The following is a 24,304-nucleotide window of genomic DNA, read 5'->3' on the forward strand; positions in this document are numbered from 1 at the left end:
AACCCAGCATTCCCAGGTACTGGTAACAAGTCTGCTTTCAGGTGCAAAGCTGTCATTTTAACATCAGGACTCGGCCCCAGTTCACACCGCACAAGCACTGACCTTTCTTTATTTTAAGCACAAGGGCTCTTTCCACAGGTCCTCACACGACTGGGACACCTCCAGCCATGCTCTGTCATCACCTCTGTTCAATTAAGAGCACTCCTGTGCAGCAGCTTGGCATCAGCCTCATGCTACTCAAACAAATCCTGCCCTCGGAGCGCTCAGAGTTCTAAGAATCAGAGCCCTGCAGTTCCCAGTGGCAACAGGCAGCTGAGCCCCAAAAAGGACAGAAATTAACGTGTTTCAAGTTCAGAGTTAGATGTCATTATCTGGAGGGACCCCCAATAAAAAAGTTATTCAGGGTATTTAAGCGGCCTAAAATAAATTAAACCCATTTTGTTCCTATTAGGCAGTGAATTCAACTTCCACTCTGCCCCAGGAACATCCTGCGATCACTGCTTCCCGCTGGAGGCTACCTTCAGAAACTTTAACATTGCACTTCGCTTCCTCGTTTGCCGTTTAAATCCTCCCTACATCTAGGCATTGCTTCTAGTAGGCTGGAGATTGAAGCTCTAAACAGAAAAAGCTCAGTGGCACTAAAGCATACAAAATATTTGGCTTTTTTTTTTTCCAAAGAAGAGCTCTCCTACCATGGGCAGTGCACAATTTCCCAGAGAATTACAGGTGACAGGTTTGGTGATCATATTGACCAGATCACTGAGGCTTCAAGACTCCCAAAGACAAATAAATACCAGCTTGATTTTATTTCTGAACGTCCACCAGTTCCCAGCAGGAGACTGCACCGTGGGCAGCAGTTATTCCAAGACACAGGATCTTCAAAAGATGAAAAGCCAAGAGGAGATGAGCTGAGATCTCCCCCGCGGTGTGAGATGAGTTTGGTGAGCAGGATTTGACAGAGGGCAGCTCCAGAAGTGCCACTTCCTTTCAGTGCCACTCACAGCTGGCACGACAGGAGTAACCAGCAGACACGGGTCTATTCATGTTCACATTCCTATCAGGTATTTTTGGGGGGGAAAAGCCCTGTATTTAAATCTCAGGGTAATGGCAGGAATCAAGTTCAATCCTGTAGAGCTGCTGGTGATCTTGGTCTGCCTTCACACGGTGTAATGCAAATTCCTTGGAATAAACAGACTTTAAGACACGTATTTCAATATGGAACCCAACTGACTTTATTATTCCCTTGCATCCAGCCACTTTAACGATTCGCCCTTGTTAGTACAGACAAGGAAGACTTCTTCAGGTTTCAGAACAAAGAAATGAAATTACAGAGGACTAATCTTGCTGGTGTGCCCAATGAGAGCCCTCAAAAGTCCAAGTGTTCTTTTATCCCTCCTCTTTATATTGATCTGCAGTGTAATTCCACCCAGTACTTATTATTTCCGTAAAAGGGTACATTATAAAATCCAAACTATATGCACAAAATTTAAAAAAAAAAAAAATCAAAGCACATTCCCAGATTTTCAGTGTTTCACAGAAATTATACATCCAGGTAATAACAATCAAATCAACACAGTTACTTCAGAATTTGATTGAGAAAAAAAATTAGGTTTTTCTACCATTTATTTATCAACCTCCTGACCCACAGACATCTTTGACTGCAGTAAAAAACCCAAAGTATTTTGTAAGGTCATGCATGTGTTTGTTACAATGCACAGAGCTCCTCTTGGAAGCCCCTGCAATTTAATATTCAGGGAACACCAGTGGTCCTTATCAACAGAAAAAAAAAGTCTTCATACTAAACTGGAAAAGAGAAGTCCAAAAACAGCTATTGAGGGACTTCCTGAGTATTGAATCAGTAGGAATTAAATTTAAAAAAAAGTTCAAGTCCCAGTAGCCAAACTCAGGTGTATTCCCCACTGATCCCACACTCAGGAGAATCATCCCTCCCAACAGAAGGTGTGTTCCAGAGAATAACACCCACCTGGCTCAGTTCATTTAGGTCAGACTTTCAATTCTTTAGTCTCATCAGTTACTCAAGCGACACCACATCAGTAACTGAAGAGACTGAAGAACTGAGCAGGTAACTGAGCAGCCAGGGGAGTCAGACCGAGGCATGGCCCAAAAGATTGTTTGTATCTTTCAAACTGAAGATTTTTTTTTTTTAAATATTAAAAAAATGAAGAGCCCACTTTCTCTTCTTTGTGGAGCCCATTGTGTCTTCTTTGCAGCCTGTCCCTTTGGCACACGAAGACAACCCATGTTCGGAGTGCATTCAGATGCTCCTGACGCCACCATCCGCAGCGTTCGCGGAAAAGGAGACGCGAAAACCAAGCGTGTGCCAGCGTGTTCCCACAGCCGGGCAGCTCTGACTGCACGTGAGGTTACAAGGGATGGAATCTCCCTTTCTCCTCTCCTCCTGCAGGGCTTCTCCCCCTCCACTGGAGCTGCCAGCCCAGGGGCAGCAGGTGCCAGCAGTCAGCCCAGCAGCGGGTCCGTGATGCCGTGCTCCGGGTCGCAGGTGAAGGAGATGGTGATGGCAAAGCGAGTGCCCCACTGCACCTTCTCCACCCGGTGCAGGTTCTCTGATCCGGAGGTGAAAAACGACACCCGGCCTGCAAAGACAAAGGGTTTTAACCCAGGCGTGGAGTTTGGCACCCAGCTGCAGCTCTCCCTCCACAGCTCAGCTGCTGCCCGCTGACCTGAGAGCCCACAGGTGATCACAGACAAACTGCCACGAGCTCACACCGCACTCTGACAGCTTTTTACTCCTTAAAACACACATTCATCCTTTGTGCCACCACGCTGGAGATGTAATCCCACCAGAGCTAGTTTAGAAAAGGCAGGGGGAAGCCAAGCACATGGAAGCCAGTTCTTAGTCGCCTCAATTAAAAACAAAAAAGCCCAACTCTAGTGAGTGTCAGCAAAGGGCACCGATTTCCTCCCTGCTCCCCTTCTAGTCCTGGCTCTAATTTTAGATCAAAGAAGGAGGAAGCAGCACAGAGGCGGCAAAAAGCCTTCAGTGACAAAACCTCAGCAGGTTTACAAGCAGCTGTGGCAGAAAGCAGCAGAAAGTCTATCAGTTTTTTGACTGAAGGGAAAACCTTGATGTTTGCCATTTATTCTTACTCCTCCTGGATGTCTTGCAGATTACTAAAACTTGTCTCAGACCAGCAAAAAAGAGTTAATATTGAAAGGGCTTCGTTTTGAAGGCCCTCATTCAAAATGTTGCTCTGTCTCTTACAGTCTCTCAAACAGAGCCAACCCTGGTGCAAGGGGTGGAAAAAAAATCCCAGTATGGCGATTTTGGGAACAGAATTTCCATATATGTTTAAAAGGATCAGATACTCCTTTAGATCTGTTTCTTTGTCACAAAAAAAAAAATTAAAAATAAAAGTCTTCTTTTCAAAGTCGTATTTCCCTTGGCACTGAGAATTTTCTTCCTCACGGTACAGTGAGTTTCTTGTGGCAGAGAGAGGTCCTGACTGAAGTCAAAAGACACATATTCACTTCTGGAGCCCGTCAGAGCACAAGAAAGATGTGTTCCTTCGTGCCACGTCTGGTTATGAATCAGCCAAAGGTCTGTACACTTGAACTGGTGCTGATTTTTTCATTACTGTTAAAAAAAAAATAATCTCAAGAGCCTCAAGGTTAATGAATTCTAATTCCTTCTTAAAGCTAATGTTTGCTAACAACCAAACTAGGGGATGTTAAAGATCATCCTGCAAATTAGAGAGGCATTCTGTCAGCTGTGTGAGAGCCAGGACTCAGAGACTTCTTAGGTAATCTGCAAGTGATATGCACTGAGGGAAGTGAAAAGCATTTTAATTTGGGCTCCACTCCTGGCAGAACAGTTCTCCCTGTCCCCAGCTGCCTGGCTGACACCGATCCTCACCACTAGAGTGCTGCAAATTCACCTGCAGCAGCAGTGGGACTTGCCCAGGCGGCACGTTCAAACACAGGACATCCCACAACGGTTTAATTGCTTTTTCTTGTACTTCCAATTACTGCTTTTCTGTCCTGCTGCATCATTAACGAAGCCTTTCTGCTCCCCACTGACACTTGAACAAATTGCTGCTCACAGGAAAAGAAACCTGCTCATATCAGGTCCCTAAAAATGCAGGCTAAGCGTGAGACAAGTGCCAGGTTTTAGCACTGCAGTGGCATTAGCAATACAGAAAAGTAAATTAGCTGTCAAGCCTGAAAACTGAACCAGTGATTACGACAGTCATCCCTAAAAAAGCCTGGAGCTCCAAAAGGAGAAGCACGAAAGCTCATCAACATGTGGTTTTAAAAGTTGAGCTGGAGTGACAAGATAGCAAAAACGATCAAAAGCAGCGTAAAACAAAACAAACAAAAGCCAAAAAGACAGAAGGAGAGAAAAAACCACTGCAGAGGAACATTATGAATATGAAAAATACATTAGCTTGTACCAGCAACAGGAAACAGCCTGGAGTCATTCCTTCACAAAACTTTTTATCAGCAAGAGGAAAAATAAGTGCAAATGCCTTCACATTGTGCTTCACTCCTCCAGCATTTCTGCTTTGCTCACAGGATGTCAGTGGTGATTGTGGCACAATCACAGGAGCCCTGACAACTGTGCTAACACAGAGATGTGTTAGAAAGAGTAATTAATTTCCTCCTGTGTCCATGAAGGACATTTGTGCTATTCCTTAGGGGTTGTGCATTGTTTTGTTTCAGGAGGGGCGTCCTGTGGCACACACTGCCCACACTACCCTCTGGCAAAGGGAAGGGCCAAAAAGAAAACCCTGTATTTCATCAGCTACCCCTTCTTCCCCCGAAACGACATCAAGAGCAAAGACCTTGAAGCAGAAAACCTGAAAACGAGTAGATGGGGCTGAATAAAAGCAATTTCACAGTTACAGACTTTTGGAAATTAAGTCAGGGGCACGTTGCACACTGCAGCCAGGCTGAGAGCCCCTGCACTGAGGCGACAGCTCTCCTCACATACCTGGAACTCAGATTTCTACAGCTATAAAGATCTGGTAATCTTAGAATCGCATCTGGAAATAAAATAGTTTCATGTGTTCTCTTTCAAAATCCTGGCAGCAGCAGTATGCAAAAGATGAAGCTTTCAATTTAGGGTTTACTTCCAATCGTAAAAGACAAAATAATCAAACACACAATTCTTGATAGCAAACCCAGAACGCAGGAAATCTCAGAGTTTATGTAAACCAGCATCACTGCAGGTGAGTGGATCACTATGATGCACAAGTCAAAAAACAGCCACCCCAATTTGCAGGCAGCAATGGTCTGAAGTCAGTTCTGCTTGGGGTAACAACTGTCAGCAGACAATTACTGAGGCTCTTTAAATGAGTAAATTTCCATCTTTTCTTTCTTGGAAAAAAAAAAGACAGAACACAGCAGGAATATAAAGTAGTCCTTTTATTTTTTTTTTCCCTGCAGCGGTGTGGTTGATCTCGCATTATGAAAGGTAACACTGCCGGAAGCTCAGCACTCACCTGCCAGACAGATGAGCTGAGGCTGAGCTCCTCTCTAGGCAGCCCCAGAGTAATTCTAGTTTCAAATTATCCACATATTAGAAAAACCTCAACCAGCCTTAAAGGCTTTTTATTTATTTATAACTGACAGCCATCAGAGGGTTCATCCCTGCCAGACTTCCTGGAAGCAGGGATGGATTTATACCCAGGTAATCACAGTCCATCATGCTCCAGCAGGTCAGCAGAGCTGAGGCAATCAATCACCTTCACACCCAGCCCTCAGCCATTACAGGGTATCAAGCCCCACCTTGAGCAGCAAAAGAATTTCAGGCCAGTGTAAAATAAATTGCTTTGATTTGGATTTGCTGCAGTGAGTTAGCTCAGCTCCTGCTGCACAGTGACCTGCTAAGCTGTCAGGACTCGTCACCTCTTCTAAGCCCTGCAGCTTCCAGGAAAGTCACTTTTTGTGGCTTAACACCAGATATTACAAACTCTGGCTGCATTTCAACCTGTCTTAATCTTTACTTTTGATGTCATCAGCCTGAGCACAGAACGCTACACTACCCCACTGCTGGAAATCTGGAAACTGAGAGTTTTAGGCTTTCTGTTCTAAAAGGCACTGACCCTCAAAAGCAAGCACTACATTTGACCTGAGGCCATGGAACAGGCTTCCAAAATTGAGTGACAGCACTGGGGTTGTGGGTGTGGAGTTTGAATTGTGTGATCTCACAGGGGGAAAAACTTAGAATTTAGGGTTTTAGTATATAGCAATGTATGTGAAGCAATATGGAGGATTTAGGGCATTGCCTAAGTCCTTCTTCTTCACCTTCTTCTTCTTGTTTTTTGGGTGTTTTTTTCTAATTGGGTGAAAAAGGTCCACACTGAGGACCTTGGGTGGTCATTATTGGGTTAAAAGTATAAAGATTATAGGTGTCATCTCATTATTTGATAGTTTATGCTTTAAAGTCCTTGGAAAGAGTTAGAGACACCTTCATTTTCTACCTTGTTAGCTAGGACTCATGACTCATGAGACTGTGCTATGGACAAGAATGAATAAACACCGAATCTGAACACAAAGCTGCAGCTCCCGTGTGTTAATCCCGGCTCTAAAACAACGGATAGAAGGTAAGAAACTGAGACCCCAGGTTATTCCTGCTGACACAAGACACAGTCCCAGCTCCCTGCAGCCAGCCGGGGCTCATACCTGCTCGGGGCTCCACTGTCTTGTTGGAATCTGCATCCATGAACACGAACCGTCCGCCCCCGAAGTCTTCCGCGTAGTCAGAGAGGTAGAGCAGAGAAGTGTAGTCAAAAGAGCCATAAGTCACCTGTGGGGGAAGCCAAAATTACCCCAAATTACCCAATTCTTCATCTTATCTCTGCAGAGCACAGCTAATTGAGCAGATGGATCTGGTGGGTTTCTCCAATTTTCGGTTTTTCATGTATTTAATAACGGGGTCTTTGAAAACCAGGAGGACCACTTGCTAGGAATTGTCTATGTTTATTAGTCTGTTCTCTTGTGTTTACACACACACACCACAAGACTAGCATGCCACGTTAATTATTTCTATTGTTACACTTTCCATAATTAGAGAAGTGCTCCTATTGATTTCTATCATCCGAGAGCAAAAAAAACAACACAGTGTCAGAAGTGCATTGCATCCAAAAGACAGGGTTTATACTATTCCATGATAAAATTGCACCAGGAGGTTAATAAACCGAAGAACAACCCTTGACTAATGATTTCCACCCATTACCATTAAAGTTTCTGGATAGCTCAATTCTATTCTTTCACCAGCTATCCCACAGGAGATTCATGCTAACAGTAAATCAGAACTTCCAAGCAAACACACATTTTTTGAAGGAGCTTCTACTCTTTTCCACACAGGTTTTGTTTAAAACCCTTCAAACTGAACTTTGGAAGTCCCTGCTTCTTCTCAGCCTGCAGACCAAACACCCCACTTTTAAGTATAACAAGGTGATTTTTTCCTTCCTTTTAAAGCATTATTTTTGGTTGATACCATATGCTGAAGTTGGAGGAAAAAAAAATCACTACATATTAATGCTCAGAGTGAAGCTGTCTAAATATTTAACACTTGAGTTTAGATGATTCTGGAAGTATTTCCTTTCGTATCTACCTGTCACCAGCAATTTTAAAAAATACTTGAAATCAATGTCTGTGTTCTCCGATTTCTTTGTGTATCACAACTCAGGAGTTCAGCATGACACTGTCAGACAGCGAAATGTGCAGCACAGCAGTACTGTATAAACACACAGAATTTGCAGAGTGTTTTCACTGACCTGGTGACCGCTAGAGGTAAGTGCTACTTCCAAACTTAGAAAGTTTTCTAAATATTTTCAGTCATGTTTCAAGTTATGCTCATTAGTGCCAGCTGGATTTTGGCTCAGGAGCAGTTGTACACATTTTTCTGTAAGGGCAGGACCAGAGAGAACAGAACAGCAGATGGAATAGGAAGACATTTCCATTCATACTCCTGTTATTATTTTGACCATAAGGGCTGAGAGGAAAAAAAGCCAAATCTGGCGATGTGCTGCCCTACATGGTGTGAATGACAAAAAATGAGAGAAATATTACAGTGATCCCCTTCTGCCCGTATTTTCCCAAACCCTGGTAGCAATACAAGACAATAAATGGGAATTAACGAGCAAGTGCTAGTGCAGCCCCTCAAACCAGCCACTCTACAGCCCTTCTCATGCAAATCACCTTTGCAAAGCTATTTTCCACTTCACTGACTTGCTGATAAAACCTTCCAGTCAATTTAGAGGAAGTCTCCAGCCGGTGGAGAAGTTTGTTCAACTCACACTTGCAAGTTCAATGCATTAGAATTGTTTGCATCAACTCTTCAGTGCAGCAGCAATCTTTGCTCCCTCGGTGCACTCTCCCTCCTCTCGAAGGTGGTTTTACCAATTCTAAACTTCCAAGAGCTGACTACCAACCCTTTCAGCCTAACCAAGCACAACTGATTTCTGGAGGTGACTCATTTGGGGAATGAAGTGTGCAAGGGAAAATGACTTTTCTCTTCCTGTCCTTATTCATTACTCACTCTCAGAAGCAGCCAGGCCTGAGAAATACAACACTGTGTAATGTAAGCATCAAATTATACTCAGTTAATTTAAAATGCTAGAAGCACCCCCCCCATGTACATCAAATATATTTGTTACCCTGGTAATGATTTCCAGTACCAGACAGATGAATAATTGCACCAAAAGATCAAACTAGGTGAGAAAAGCTGTCATGAAAAGCCACACAGCTGCAAATCAAATTTCTACAGCTCCTTGTAAACAACTCGAGAAAAAAATGCAGATACTTCCATTCAGCCTGCTATGGCACATGGGTAGCGTGCTCTTTTTGAACACTCCTTATCCAAAAAGTCAAACACAGATAACATTTCATGGTAGATGCTCATAATGATGTTTATACGACACTTCTTTAAAGGCTATTGTTATAAATAGAACTAATTGCCAGAATTAGCCAGCCCCATTTTGCAGTGGGTTTTTTTTTTCTTGAGACACATTTCTATGCAATTAGAAATGCTTGGTTTTTTGCTTGTTTGGGGTTGTTTTTCATGTTGTGGGTTTTTTTTTCCCCTTGCTTCTTCCATTGTTTGCATTCTGCTGTTCTGCACAGAATGTTTGAACTCAGTGAAATTCAGAAATAAACTTAATACCAAATCACTTACATCCATTGAAAAATGACAAGTATTAAGCTATAGGCCTAGAGATAAGACTGCAGTTAAAAGAGGGTAGCAGGTACCACATCCCCACTGAAACACAAAAAGCTTTAATTCACATATAGCTGAAATACAACTATTAAGCCTTTATGAAGAGCCTTAGATCAATAACAACGGTGAGCAACTGACCACTGTGAAACAGTGAGAGCAATTCAGGTCATTTTAATCCATGTTTCTGACAAAAGAGATTCCTGAGTAGTCATTCTCACAGTTTACTAATTCTAGCAAGACTAACTTAGAGAAAATAAAATTGAACGGCATGTAACGGCCTATGTTTCTAAAACTCACTCGTCTCCCGTTAGGTTCATCCCCTGAAGCACCAGTTTTCAAACCTGTCGGATGGATTGTTTAATGCAAAATGATGTCAAGGTGATCTAACAGTAATAACAGGAGATGTTTGCATCCCATCTCAGCCTCGTCCTCACCTTGTCCACGTGTGGGTGCCAGTACTCATCGTGTGTTGTCTTGGCTCCTGTGCTGTTCATCCTGGAGAAGAAGGTTGGCTTGGTCAGGTACATGGCAGAAGAGCTGATACCAAACACCTGAGCAATCCTCTGCTGAATCCTCTGCCTCACATCCCTGCAGAGAACACACACAGCACACAGGGCTCAGTCAGGGACAGCTCCCTCCTGCTGCTTCTGCCTCAGCTGAGAAACATGGGAACACACACACGTATCTGTTTTAGCCTTGAGAAAAGAAAGAGGGGGAAAAGAGGGGGAAAAGGAGGGGGGAAAGCAGCTGTCCTGCTCTGCAAGGAGCCCTCCCTCTTCTTTCAGCCTGATTCACCTTCCACTTTTAAAAGCTTTCTATTAATGTTTGCTGTGGGGTGTTTATAAGGCTCTGTTAAAGCTTCACTCCTCGTGGACACTGATGTGTGATGGCTTTGGGCAGAATGTGTGTTTTACAAACCAAACAGGATGCACAGCCCTACTCAACAAGCCAAATACAGCAAATAGCTGGGTTTGAAAAGTAGAATAAGGTCACTTTTTAGCCCAGAAAAACTCCCCTGTCCAGTGTGTGTTCTGCTGGCCAGGCCATTTCAACATTTATCGATATCACAACTGCAGGTTTCTCATTCCATTCCCTGCCCTGCTGTTCCAAACACAGCCTGCTGGCAAAATATACAGGGACAAAAACACTGTCCTTCATGAGCAAACCAAGTGACGAGAGAAGCCAAATTTCATCTCAGAAGGTGCACTCAAGAAAGGAATGAATGAGCCCAAAACTGGGAGAGCCACGTTCCTTCAGAAGCAGCAGGAGCCTCCCTTCCCTCATTGCTCCTGGCCCACTGGCTCTTCAGAACTGTTGGGAGAGTTCTGCTGGACTATGGCTACAAAGAAAGTACTTCTTGTCTCATTCAGACTGTCGAGGTGTAGCCTGGCTCGGAGCAGATGCAATAACAGAGCCCTGCAGGTGCAATAAATGCCCAGGAGCAGCATCCAGTCAACAGCATCAGCACCAAATTAATGCTCCCCCCACACCTGTCAGCAGCAGCCCCTTGTCCACTTGCACTGAGCCACTGGAAAATATCAAAACGTTCACGTCAGACTCAGGGAAAGGCAGCCCAGAGCTCCCGGAAAGGAGCACACGATCACCACGTTTTGTAAAAACAGAATCTGGGTTTGGAGTTAGGGTGACGAGGAAGAAAATTTTAAAAAGCCAACGAAGTAGCTGGAACACACAACTTGAGGGAAAGGAAGTTCACTAGCTTGCAAAGCTGCCAGCTTAATGTAGCAGCAGAGAGCTAAAAGTGCCACTGAAGAGTTTCTGTGAGACACAGGCTCTGCCAGACCAACACAAAAAACGCAGTTAGGAGCCACTGCAAAGTGTGATTCAGTCATGGTGACAGGAACACTCAAAGCTCAATCCCACACAACTTCCTGATTATTCCACTTGTCAGCACTGTCTCAGGGAGCTGACAAAGCAAAGGCCTCCTGCAGCCAGGGAGCTTTAACAGCAATCACACACAGAACAGACACAGGCAGAGAGCAAACTCACAGCTCCTCCTCCGTCTCTGCCCTCCTAAGCTGTAAGGTTTTGGCAATAAATCTCTGATGGTTCTGTTTTCTGCTCAACTCATCCCTTCCACCAAGCGTCCTGATTAAAGGTCTCCCTTCTGGATAAACGTTTCATTTATTATGTGGAACAAGAGGGATTGCTGCAACGTGCTTGGCAGATGGTGGTTGAAGTATCGGCCTAGAAACCATAATTGAGTCTGAAGCAATGTAATTTTGACAGAGATAGTTTAGAAATCAGCCCCCTGGCTCAGGATGCCTTCTCAGATTCAGGTTATTGTGGCAATCAGCAATACTTAGACATGAATCACATTCAGTTATCTCTCTCAAGAGTGTATTTTTAAAGTGACCTTGGTAGGTAAGGGAAAGTAACGAAGATATAAATGCTCCCAGAAAGAGCATAAAATCATTCATTAAGGCCATAAAGTATTACAGTCCATGCTAAAGCACTGCCATTAATAGGAATAGAAGCATTTAATAATATATTTTGTATTAGCTTCATATCCAGCAGACTGAAACATGCCCTATACTGGCACGAAATCCCAATGGAATATTGACATTCCCTGGCAGTTGTCTCATCTCACAGCATAAAGTTAGAAAATTATTGAAAAACTGAATGCTTCTGCTCATGTGAAACAAAAATTATACATTTTCTTTATGCAAACTTCAGTAATAATCAAGGAATCATCTAATTTTTGCAATACTGGGATCCGAAGTAAAAACATTTTAAAGAAGTTCACCTCTAAAGACAATGACATCTAAAAACAGAAGCTAAATAGAAATAAGCCTAACATGACTAATATTTTAGGATTATATTAATTAATCACAATTTTAATAAAACTAAAAAATGCATTTGGCTACTTAACATTCCTTCCACCACTAGAGGGAGGTCAGATTCCTTCACACAGGCAAGGAAAAGAATATCAAATAAAGAGTTAAAATGCTCAAATCAGGGACTTTTTAAATTACGAGAAACCAACTGAAATGTATGACCAAAGAATTATTGTGTCTAGTCAACAAAGAATGCGTGTTCCCAAACTTTGGCCACACACCTTCCCAGGCACATGGAACTCATTAGGTTTGCTGTGTTTGCACAGTGCATGAGCAGGGCTGCAGGAAAGCTGAGAGCATCAGTTGCCAGAGCTGGTCCATTATAGAGTTATTTCATCCTCTGGCTGCTTCTCCAGCCAGAACGTGACTTATCTGAAGTCCTTCCACTTCCCGCTTTACCATTTTTAATGTTTGCATCACCCTGAGGATGTTCACACCATAAAACTGTCCTGACGTGGCTGATGCAGCTCAAGTGTTGTTTGTTACTCACCAAAAAGTCCTTTTACTTCTCTCCCTCAAGCCATCTTAATTCTCAGAGATCATTATTCTGAGCTGCAAAATCCAGTGTATGAACGCAAAGGGGAAAGCCCTCCCAGCCTGCTCAAAACCAAAACCATAAAAAGTTCTGGGTTTGTGGCTCATTCAGCAGGTTAATTAAATTAAAGACTGAAAATCTTTACCGGTATAATGCAAAATCCTCTTCTGTGAAGATGTCTTGAATTTTGTCCCCAAAGTACCTGAAAAATTAAACAACAGTTTAAAAGAGGAGGTGCTGAATCAGACTGAGCAACGAGACACCTTCTCACCCCCACCTGTGCTTTACCCACAGCCAAAAAGGGAGAACACAACAAGAAATAAAAATCTTACAAATGCTTTTGAGCATGATGTCCAAAAGCAATGCCAGAAGATCAAATGTTTAAAAGATTAAAGGACTGAAATGCTGCAACTGGTAATGGCATTCCTCAGGCAGTAAAAAAAATCCCCTCCCACACCATGAAATAAGCACATGGGTTCATGTTTTTAAGGGTTCAGGCTATTTGATTTCTCCCAGTGCTGAAAAATAAACTACAACTGTGAAAAAATTCTATGATTAACTGGTGCAAGAACATAAAAATAAAGATAATGGCAGCTTTCATAGTGCCCAGTTCAACAAAAGATCCATTTTCATGCCAGGAAAGCTCTTTAACTGGTCATGGAAACTGGTGAATTCAGCCAACTTCCATAATTTCTCATCACTAATCCCAGCCCAGGGGCTGGAGACACTGGGAAGGGCAGTGGGCAGGGAAGGGTGGGAGGACAGGAGGCAGAAAGCCACAGCCCCATTTTACCTGTACAGATTCACAAAATGCTTCCCCAGGGAAAGGGCTCCGGAGTGCAAGTCCAAAATGGATGCCTGCAAAAGGGAACGAAGAAGGAAAAATGAGCGTGAAAAGGTTTTAGCATTGTTTAACTATGACCTTTAATAATTGTCCCGAGTTGCCTCTCACTTTCCACAGCCTCCCAAGTCAAAGTAGTTTCCACCCAGCCTTTGGGTTCACAATTTAACATTTATTTTACAACCACAAACCTCCCTCAGATCCTTGCAAAGATTATGAAGAAAGCACAGGACTGCTATTCCTGACATTCAGATCTGACAGGGAATTGCCAGAGCCTCCCCTCAGGGGCTCAGGGTAAATCCCTCTGCTCCAGCATCCCTTCTTGAAGACATTTCAAATCTGACTCATCTTCCAGAATTTGTGATGTGCTCGAGTAGCAGCACTAATATTTATCTTGCCCTGAATTTGTTATTAAAACCTCTCCTTCACCACGAGATCCTGTATACTTCTCATATTTAATACAGACATTGAAAAGTCTCTTTAAAAGTACAATTAGAATTCCAAGGCTTACTAGGGCCAAACTTTCTTTCCCTCAGTTTCTAAGCTGTTGTAAAAGAAAAGCACATGGTGAAAAGCTTTTCCACATAGGAAAATTCAATTCATTTCTTCATCCAATTCAAGCCAAACTCATCTGCTGAGCTCCCAACAAGCTGCAAAGATTAGAATTCAGATTTGCCAGAAGGGAGAGCTACCTCTCAGGATTCTAAAATGTTTCTCTAAATTGAACGAAGTACACTCTTGGATGCCCCTAGCTGTCCACAAAATACGTGTTTGTTCTGCATCAGTTCAGAAGTATTGAAAAATACAACTAACAGAAGAATTTTTGTCTTTTACACTGGAAATATCAAAGAGCAACAGTTAATTAACCTGACTGGCACTGAAGTACTGGTATCTCTGAGGTACAATATCTGGGCACTCATCTTGGAATTTGGCGTTGTTTTGATGCACCACAGACCATTCGCATCACTCGAACAAAATTCCAGCAGTAATGGCACTGGGGACAGAGGAACACACTCATAACAGTCCCGGAGAAAATCTCTGCAGCCTCAACTGCTCTGAGCCCCCAGAGCTGAATCAGGGGAACCTCACTAACAACCCTTATTACAAGAGATAATAACAACTTCTAAAAAATAAACCTACACAACCAACCTGATTTATCCCTTGAAAAATACATAAAGTAAGGAGTTATTCCAGTGGACACAGCATGAGCTTTACAGATCTGCCCTTCCCACTGCTCCAAAAGCCTCAGAGAACTGTTAGGAAATAAATAATCCCACACTCACCCCTGAGTGTGTGTTTCCTATGCACTAACAGGAAGGAAAGAAGAGAACTCTGCAGCCTGCAGCAGAGGTATGAGACAGGACAAGGATTCTGCATAGGGAAAGGCAGCATTTTGAGGACTTCAGGTTTTGGCTGGAAGGGCTGAAAGCAGAACAAGGGATAAGTCTGCAGAACCCCCGGGCTGCAGGGCCCGCAGCAGAACCCCCTGTTTGGCATCACACAGCTTGTTTGCTTCTCCCAGGGCCTGAACAATTTAATTTTCCCCTGCAAAGGGAGGTCTTGCCAGCTCTGCTGGAAGGCAGGAGACAGACTGCAGCCGCCTGGCTCACCAAGGGATTTCTTTTCTGGGGCTTTGAAATAAACACAAACAGTAAATGAGTTGTCTCGTTATACCAGAGGTTTGCTATGATGGCAGCACCTACGAGACCTGAGTGAATGAGTCAGGACTGACGTGTTCATACAAGCAGGGGTGACGTGCAGAAAAATAGCAGGGAGGGAAGAATTACAAAATCACAGAAGGTTGAAAAGGCAAATATCATTATCTATATGAATAAGAAAAAAGCTGAGGCAAATATCAAGACAACTAATGCAATTCCCATTCTGTGAATAAGGAACAGAGTAGAAAACAACTTTATTGACAGATGTACAAGGGAAAGCAGCTCGCTGGTGGAGAAAATATTCCTGTCTGGATTCTGCTGGAAGTTAGACCGGAAGATCACCCTGGCCCCTCTAGCTTCACTCTGTGTGTGTCTGCATAAATAAATATAAACCCAGGAAAAGTTACAAAGGAAGGTAATACAGCTCAGCACGACAACTGAGATGTGACCCCTGGGAGGTGTCAGTAATTCAGATGTTTGTCAAGATTTTCTCAACATAAAAAGATGGAATGGGAAACAAGTTTTGGTGCTGTGCTCCAGTACTCCAGGGAAGGGCAGCAAACAAAGGGAGGAGAGAATTGACAAAGTCACGAACTGCAAGTTTAGACCTTTAAATTAATAAATAATATCTAGACACACAGACACAAATCCACTTCTGAGAATTCAAAATCTAACAACTATGACAGGCAAAAAAAAAAAAAAAAAAAAAAGAAACCCAGATATATTGCTTACAAAGGGGTTAAGAGGAAATCCCAGGCAGTGAAAATGCAGTCTGAATCCCAACAGAAACCTGTAGCAGTTTTATTTTGAATAGCAAAGAGAACAAAGTGGCTGAAGTAAGAATTGAAAATATTTGAACAGCAACAGTAACTTTGAGGCATTTTAAAGGAAAAATCAGTCTTACAGCAGACATAACTGGACAGAATTATCCAAACACTCTAAAGCCAAAGAAATTCAAAGCAACAAGCCCGACCCATTGCAAGTGGCTGGAAGCTTGGGAGCACACAGACGTAACTGGATGGAGTAACTGAAATATTCTTTATGCTCTGTGGGTAAGAGACTGGAAAAGATGAAAGGCTCAAATGAAGACAGTTTCCTCTAAAGCCCAGCAGCACCCAATGGTATCTGAGAGCCAGGACAGCACTGCCAGGAAAAGATCTGCACCGTGACACAGAGGGAACATGGAAGAAAGGAAGAGGGAAAAGGCAGGACAGGACAAAGAGGTATAAAAGAAACTGGGTAAGGAGAGTGCATTTAAAGGCTGCTCTTGGATATGATCCTTCCCTGTGCGGGTGGTGAGACCCCGGCACAGGCTCCCAGAGCAGCTGTGGCTGCCCCTGGATCCCTGGAAGTGTCCAAGGCCAGGCTGGACAGGGCTTGGAGCAGCCTGGGATAATGGAAGGTGTCCCTGGATGATCTTTAAGGTCCCTCCCAACCCAAACCATCCTATCCCAGTGTCCCAGAACCACTGGTCAGCTCTTGTTTCTAACATCTTCCAGTTTTTATCCATTATTCTGCTGAAGTGCTCAGTACAACATTACGCTTTCTTCTTGAACCTCTCCCTAAGGATTAGGAGCACACAAGAACTTCCTCACATCTACAGATGATGAGACATGTGAGAAGGCTTGCCTCAGAGCCCAGGCCTCTCCGTGCACATCAGGTTTCTAACAGATTTCTTCTATTGCAGCAAGAGAGAAGCCTCTTCCCCTCTCCCTCATTTCCCTCCCCCTTAAAAAAAAAAAAAAAAGGCACAATGAAGCTTCCAAAATAACGAGATGATGGATTTATATTTGCCTGTCACTGGTTTGTTGTCCAGCTAAGCCAGCAGAGCACCCCTGCCCAGCTGTGGCCTGTGGGCAGATCCAAGCTCTGTGTGTTCCACCTTGCCATCCCAGTCCCTCTTAGTGGGAGTGGAATGAAACGTCCCACAAAGGTCCCAAGAGCAGAGGAAGGCAAAGCCAGGTGACAGCCCCAGGAGCCACACTGGGGGTCCCAGAAGGCAGAGCAATGCAGGGAAAGTGGAAAATGATGCAACCACAGAACTGGGAAAAAAAAAATAAATAAAATCCAGGGGATCCCAACAGAACTGAACACAGAATGTTAAATCTTTTAAACACCTTGAGATGGGCAGAACTGCTTAAATTTTTCAGTTTGTGTTTTTTGCAGATCTTTCTCAGCTATCACAAGGACAATAAATTCTGTTTTTTTACCACTGAAATCCTTCTTTTTTTGCTAATATATGCCCTAATTCAGCAGAGGCCTGAAGAAGTGGCTGTGTTTACAAACAGTCAAGAAACAGTTCCTGTTCACACACAGAAACATGCTGAGAACAAAGACGGGGGAAAGAAATTAAAATAAATGTGCTTGTCAAAGAGAAGTGGGATTCTTTCAATTTAAAGAATGTTATTCCAAGGTCTACTTAAGACATTACATGATATTTTTTTTTTGTCACTACACAAAACCAATCTTCACACGATGCTGTGAACCACTGTAATTTACTTTCAGAAGACAAACTTTTGCAGTTCTGCTCCAGCAACTGTTTCCAGATGAAGACAAAATCAGTTCAAGAGAGATGCTAGAAATAATTAAATACAAGGAAATGGCAACTGTATTGCAGAAGTCAGGAGTTACAGTGCTTGCAAAAGTATTAATGGGAAATAACTTTCCAAATTAATTTCTTTCCAAGTCTGAACAGAAGAGAAAAAAAATCTCAATCTCCTCACCTCAGCCCCCAAAAAATGCATTTATAATCTTGCCTTGGCAGTAAAAGAACGTAGAAAATAACAGGACACTGCTCACCCCTCCATCAGATCCTCCCAAGGACAGTCCCCTCTCTGCTATTCTGCAGGCAAAACAATAATCTCAGATGAGAACTGAAGGCTGATTACTATGTTCTTATTTACAACATGGAACTCCTCAGAGAGTGCTGTCTGATGCATCAGCTATAACCCTATAAGTTATATATATATGTAACTTATATATAAGTGAGTTAATGGCAGCACCCACTTATTTGGAACTGAACTTTCCAGCCTGTAATGAACATAAAGTATTTGTGTTGCAGAACATTTCTGAGCTCGCAGCTCCCGTCCACAAATCCCCAAAATATCCCAAAAACATCCCCAAACCAGTCCCTTCCCAGAGGATTAGAGGGTCAGCAGCAGCTGCTGCTTACCCAGACAGAGACACAGCTGCAATAAGGCTTACATTGTTTTGTTCTGCTTTTAAAGGCTAAAAGGATGCCAAGGGAAAAGCCTTTAAAACTCATTTAATTCATTTTCCTGTCTTTCTGTGAAGTGCTCGTGGCCCTCAGAGCCAGGCAGATTCTGTGTGAAAGAACTGCCCTCACTGCAGTAAAAATGGAAAACGGCTTTAGTAACAAAAATTTCGTGTTTTTATCAGTCTAAGCCGTCGTGCTCACCCATCCTACACCTCAGACTGGCACAATGGCATTGAAGTCAGTACTTTTAAAAGACAGAACTAAAAGAGAAATTACCTACGAATTCTTTCAGCTTCTTCCCTTGTGACTACAGCATCTGTCACACCTCTTCCACACTTCCTAGGAGTGCAACCTGCAACACAAAGAGGAGGAAAAGAACCCCTTGAAACCACTTCAACCACCTGAAGGGCAGGTTTTCAAATGAGACTTTGCAAAAAAAGTCTCTCTTGAAGTCACTCTTGAAGCACACAGCTCGGATATAAAAGATTAAAGAAGTCCCCTAAAATTCACTGCTGAGAAATCTAACATTAAATTTTAAAAGCTCCTGGGAATAACAAGTCAGCAGCAAGAGTTCCAGGTGAAGAATATATGAAAGTTCTTCTAAGTCTGGTTGACAACAATCTTCAGGCAAGAAGAAGAAATAAAATCAGTGGTGAGCCACCAGAGACCTGGGGATGTTCCATTTGGCACTTCTCTGAGGAAGATCCATTTACAGATGTAAAACCCCAGGAGAGATGGGCTGAGTGGGTTTTCTGACACCTGCCAACACACTCAGTGCTCCTGAACTGTCACTTCAAGAACTATTTGTTCATCAGAACACAAAATTCCTGGAAAGAAATCCATCAGTTCACCCATGGAGGACAAAAGCATCCGTCTGCTCTGATCAAAAGTAAATCATAATAATGACCAGGCTGACAGGAGAAGTTTTGCCAGGAACTTTGTAGGAATTTCCATTTCCTGTTACTGGATGTACCCCAGCTGTGTCTCAGGTGGGCTGCAAGGGAAAGCTGATGTTCAAGTAGAGAAGAGCTAGGGAGGAGCACAGTCCAAGGAGAAATTTCACACTCCAGGACAAACCTGGCCATTGAGAGCTTCCTTTCTACAATGTTCTGCAAAGATTTCTGATTTCAGATGAGATGTGTTCCTTTTCCAGCTGTAAACATCAGCACAGCTCTTACCCTTTTGGAAAAGCCAGAGCTGGAGAGTCCAGGCTTGCCAAAACTACAGGGTTACCTCAAACAATTGTTAAATGTCTGGGGTCTCTGACAGAGACCTGGCAAAGAGTACTGGAAGCAGGAGGTGTTCTGAAAGCAACAGCAAAAGCTTTCCCAAATGGAGAAAAAACTCCAGCAAGCAGAAAAATACAGTCCAGCATGAAGTCAGTCAGGGAGCAACAGTACAGCACAAACACTGGGTGAATGCTGAGGAAAAATCAGAACGGTCTGCTTGAAAACGATTTCAGCAGTAAGGAAAGTGTTCTCTCAGTCTCAGAGACCACGGCACACGTGAGCAAGGAAGTGTCAAAGGCGTACCTGGAGAATCTCAGCAGAAATTCAGATTAATACTGCAAGCACCTGCAAGCTTCCACAGATTTGTGCCCAACAGACACAAAACCATCCCTTTATCTGACAAGGCACCATCAGCTTTGGCTGTCAGGTAAACCACGGTGAAGGAGGAACACACCAAAACATGTAAAACCACAAGTACTGCCCTTGGCTCCCATTCAGCACAAAACCCAGAATGTAACACGAAGGACCAAGTGCCCAAACTGCAGCTGTGTCTCCCATATGGTGGTATTTAGCCAAGAACCACTCACTGCTGAGACAGAGAGAACTCACAGGAGAAAAAAGCTCCGTTGAGATTTTCCCCTGAGGCACAGGATCCTAGAACAGTTTGGTTGGAAGGGACTTTGGAGATCATCTCATTCCACCCCCTGCCCTGGGCAGGGATCAATCCCTCTCCAAGCCAGGCAAAGATTTACAGCTGCCAGCCCCAGAGCAGTCTGAGTCAGACCTTTCCAGGCATCTCTGCTCTCCACATCCCCCGGCCTTGTCTCTGGAAAAGCACCTTAACTCTTCTCCTGGGCAGTGACCAGGGATGCTCTGTGCGCTGACACAAAACGCCAACACACCGCAGCAGTAAGATCTCAGCACACACAGCGGCCACAACAGGTTTGAGTAGGGAACTGTGTCTCAGGAGAGCAGGAATGGCCCAGATCTGCCCACAGAGTTTACAATGCAGGTGAGGCTGTGCTCACACAGCATCTTACCTTCTGCAAAATGCTCGGCCTCTGAAAAATAACCAGTTTTATTTGGTATGAAGCGTGTTTACAGGCAGTGCTATGGAAATAAATCCTGCTCTGACACCAGCTACCAAATCACTTGAAGCAAACTGGAAGCAGGTGCATAAATAAAAAGCTCATTTTAGCTGTGGAAACTTCACAGCTGAGCATCAGACACCGAGTGGTGACAGGAATGTGCCTCCTCCTGCCACAGAGCCTGCAGCTGTGGGTGCCAAACCAGGCTAAAGACAGAATGAAGAGCTATGGAGTGACAGAAACCCATTTCCCAAGTGCTAAAGCTGCCGAGCTGATCCATAATCCACATTTTCTGCCTCGCTGGGCTGTGGGAAACAGGACACACACAAAACTCCTCCACAGCTCATCACCACCCTCAGGTGGGGAAAAGCCCAGAGCAGAGATTATCACAGCCCAGCTTTAATTAACCAATTAACAGTTGCTCACCCTCGAAAGCACAGTCACAACATCTGCTGAAAACCCAAATCAATCACAGGACTTGAGCAGCAGCACCAAGCAAACTCCTAATTAGAAAGGCGAGTCAATTCTCCCCACGCAAAGCCAAGAGGCGAGACCTCGACCTGCAGTCAGCACTTGCTCCCTGTGACACCCCCAAAAATAAAAACCACGTTCATTCCTGTTCCTGGAGAGATGTGCTTGAAGCTTCTGCCTTCCCTGAAGTTCCAGCCTTCCTTACAGTGAAAAAAAATAGAATGAAAGAGAAGAAATAGAAAGAAAACAATTAAAAGGATAACTGGAGGGATGGCCCACACCGCAAGTCCACAGCTTAAATAAATTGCTCTTGCAAATCAGGGAAGGGAAAAATAAGGTTTTGTTGCTTTGGGGGGTTTCTTTCGGTAAGCAAACACTGCAGTGGCAGAATCCAGAGACTTTTAGCTCCGGTTCAATCATAACCAAATCACCAGCTGCAGATTTCTCTGGCCTTGCACTAAGCAAATACAGCCAGCAGCAGATTCCCTTTATAGTAACTATGAAAAGTCAAAATAGAACACGTGCTCTGTTAAAAAAAAAAAAAATTACCTTACCAAGATAGTTTTTTTGTTGGTAGCTTCCTGACATCAGTCTTCTCAGACTAAATAACATTTGGGATGAATCCTCAAAAAAAAGATGCCACAGTAGCAGCACTGAGGAAAGATTACGTGACCCCAGACTCCACATAAACTTCTCTTTTGTGTTGCAAGTCTTCTTGACCAACAAGACCAGGACCAGCCACCTGAAGAACACAGGGGGCTGCAATATGTCCAACACTTTCTATCAGAACTGGCACAGTTAAAAATTGCAGAATCACAGAAGAGGTCAGGTAGGAAAAGAGCTCCAAAGATCATCTGGGTCAGCTTTTCGTGGTCCAGAGAGCCTGGGTAAGATTATCTAGCACAGAGGCCAGTCACACCCTGGAAACCCTCAGTCACAGGGCCTGCACAGCATCCCTGGGGAGGTTCTTCCAGTGACTGAGTAAATTTTTATTATATCAAGATGAAACCTTACCCAATGCAACCTGCACCCACTGTGCCTTGCCTTCTCCGTGCAGCTCCTTGCAAAGGCAGAGCCTCTGTCCTCTGTAGCTTCCCTTTAAGCACTGGAACACTGGGATGTGCTCTCCCCGAGCCTTCTCCAGGGAAAGGAGACCCTTAAGTTTTCCTTATAGGAGAGATTCTCCAGGCCTTTAACCACCTTTGCTCTTCCTCTGCTCACAGGCAGCTTCTTCCAGCCTGCAGCTTTGTGTCAGTGTTTTCTCAGCCCCATCACGAAGCAGATACAATCACTAATTTGGCTAAAAATTGACTCAGAAGTTTTTTGTTCGGTTTTTTTTTAGATTCAACAGCTTATCAGTCAACACACAGCCAGACGTACTGACAAAAACCAAGGGCAGAGCTGCTCCTGGCAGCTGTACCAACTACAAACATTCACCACAACACACTTTGTAAATGTGAAAAAGAACATGAGCGCTGCTCGTCCACGGAAGCTGCAAGTCAGACTCTCACTGCTCTCTGTCAGAGAAGATTAAAATCTTCCACATCTCTCGAAGAACCAACCTCAACACTTCGAAGAAAGAAGTGCCAGGGGGAACAGAGACCAATTTGACAGAAAACAGGCTCAGCTGAAAGACACAAAGACAGAAAAGTGCTTTGCAGGCAGCCCCCAAAGCTGCTGGCAGGCACACACCTCAGAACAAGAGCGACAAAAGCTGGCACCTGCGCAGTCACCACACGCTGGTGGCACAGACAATGTCCTGAACCAGCTCCACTCCGCAGCCTGTGTGTACTGACCAGCACCAAACTCACTCACCAACCTCCTACAGGAATCAACAGAGCACCAGAGGAAACTAAAAACAGACTTAGCAAAAGGTTTATCTCCTAGAGCCCTGGCAAAGCAGATTCAGAAGGGAGTTCCGGAGGAATGACAGGAAAACCTCTCAGAATCAACCTCTGGGCTGGCCAGAGGAGCACGAACCCTTGGGACTTTAGGCAAGAGACGGTGAGCACGAGTTTGCTGCAAACTGGGGAGTTTTGCAGCCCGAGTTTGGCGGCCAGGCAGCAGCCAGGCTGGCTCTGCCCTCGGAGCCCCGCCACCGCCCGGACAGCCCCGTCCGCTCACCTGCAAATCGTCGGTGGCTGTCATAGTCCCCCGAGCACGGGATCTCCACGAACTTGTCCTGCAGAATGTCGCTGCGATGTGCCAGCACCTCGGTGACCGCACCTGCAGGGACCCCACCCTCGGTGACCCCACCTGCAGGGATCCCACCCTCGGGGATCCCACCTGCAGGGACCCCACCCTCGCTGACCCCACCTGCAGGGACTCCACCCTCGCTGACCCCACCTGCAGGGATCCCACCCTCGGTGACCCCACCTGCAGGGATCCCACCCTCGGTGACCCCACCTGCAGGGACTCCACCCTCGGGGATCCCACCTGCAGGGATCCCACCCTCGGGGATCCCACCTGCAGGGATCCCACCCTCGCTGACCCCACCTGCAGGGACCCCACCTGCAGGGACCCCACCCTCGGTGACCCCACCTGCAGGGATCCCACCCTCGGGGATCCCACCCTCGCTGACCCCACCTGCAGGGACCCCACCTGCAGGGATCCCACCCTCGGGGATCCCATCCTGGGTGCGGAGGCGGCTCCAGAGCACGAGGCCGCCGCCGGCCGCGGCGGAGAGGAGGAGGATCGCTGCCTTCAGCCACCTTCCCCGGGGATCCTGCTGCAATCTGCCTTTCCTGGCGCTGCGGAGGGAGCACAGCACGGGCCCCGTGAGCGAGGGACGGTGCGAGCGGGGCGGGACCGATACCCCGAGCCCCGGGCCCTCACCCCGCGGGCCCCTGCTCCGGAGCACAAAACCCGCGTTACAAACACGAACACGAACACCCGGGGGACCCTCCCGGGCCCTCACCCCGCGGGCCCTGCTCTGGAGCACAGCACCCGCGTTACAAACACGAACGCCCGCGTTTCCCTCCCGCTCCCGGGCCCAGCGCCGCGCCTCCGCCGCCCCACCGGCGCTCCCCGAGGAGGCGCAGCGCCGCCGGCCTGGGCGCCGCCGCCCCCGGGACAGCGGGCAGGGGGTGACGGGCAGGGCCCCGCGCCGGTACCTGCTGTGCCGGCGGCCCCCGCGGCCCGGCCCCGGCCCCGGCCCGGCGCTGTCGGGGCCGCGGGGCAGCGCCCGCCGCTGCGGAGCCATCGC

At 45.3% G+C, this 24,304-nt stretch overlaps 1 protein-coding gene across 1 annotated transcript; it reads right to left on the reverse strand.

The window, feature by feature from the left end:
* Window positions 1–1,208: 1,208 nt before the first annotated feature.
* OGFOD3 (2-oxoglutarate and iron dependent oxygenase domain containing 3) lies at window positions 1,209–24,301 on the reverse strand. Its single transcript, XM_066200603.1, has 10 exons — window positions 24,213–24,301; window positions 23,701–23,849; window positions 23,224–23,325; window positions 18,588–18,663; window positions 17,894–17,936; window positions 13,389–13,453; window positions 12,741–12,797; window positions 9,640–9,793; window positions 6,667–6,790; window positions 1,209–2,615 (listed from the first exon to the last, which is right to left on the reverse strand). The coding sequence occupies exons 1-10, from the start codon at window positions 24,299–24,301 to the stop codon at window positions 2,479–2,481; spliced, it is 996 nt and encodes a 331-aa protein (XP_066056700.1). The 3' UTR covers window positions 1,209–2,478.
* Between the last annotated feature and the right edge of the window lie 3 nt (window positions 24,302–24,304).

The sequence above is a fragment of the Chamaea fasciata genome, unplaced genomic scaffold (assembly GCF_029207755.1).
Source record: "Chamaea fasciata isolate MVZ Bird 193981 ecotype frontalis unplaced genomic scaffold, bChaFas1.0.hap1 SCAF_19, whole genome shotgun sequence".
Taxonomy (NCBI): Eukaryota; Metazoa; Chordata; class Aves; order Passeriformes; family Sylviidae; genus Chamaea; species Chamaea fasciata.

Excerpts from the sequence above, each read along its gene's own strand:
- OGFOD3 (XM_066200603.1), bottom strand. The coding sequence starts at position 24,301 with ATGGCTCCGCAGCGGCGGGCGCTGCCCCGCGGCCCCGACAGCGCCGGG. Across the intron at positions 18,664-23,223 it reads CAGCCACCGACGATTTGCAG|GTTGCACTCCTAGGAAGTGT; the intron begins GTGAGCGGACGG and ends TTTGTGTTGCAG. Across the intron at positions 12,798-13,388 it reads CATTTTGTGAATCTGTACAG|GTACTTTGGGGACAAAATTC; the intron begins GTAAAATGGGGC and ends TTAATTTTTCAG.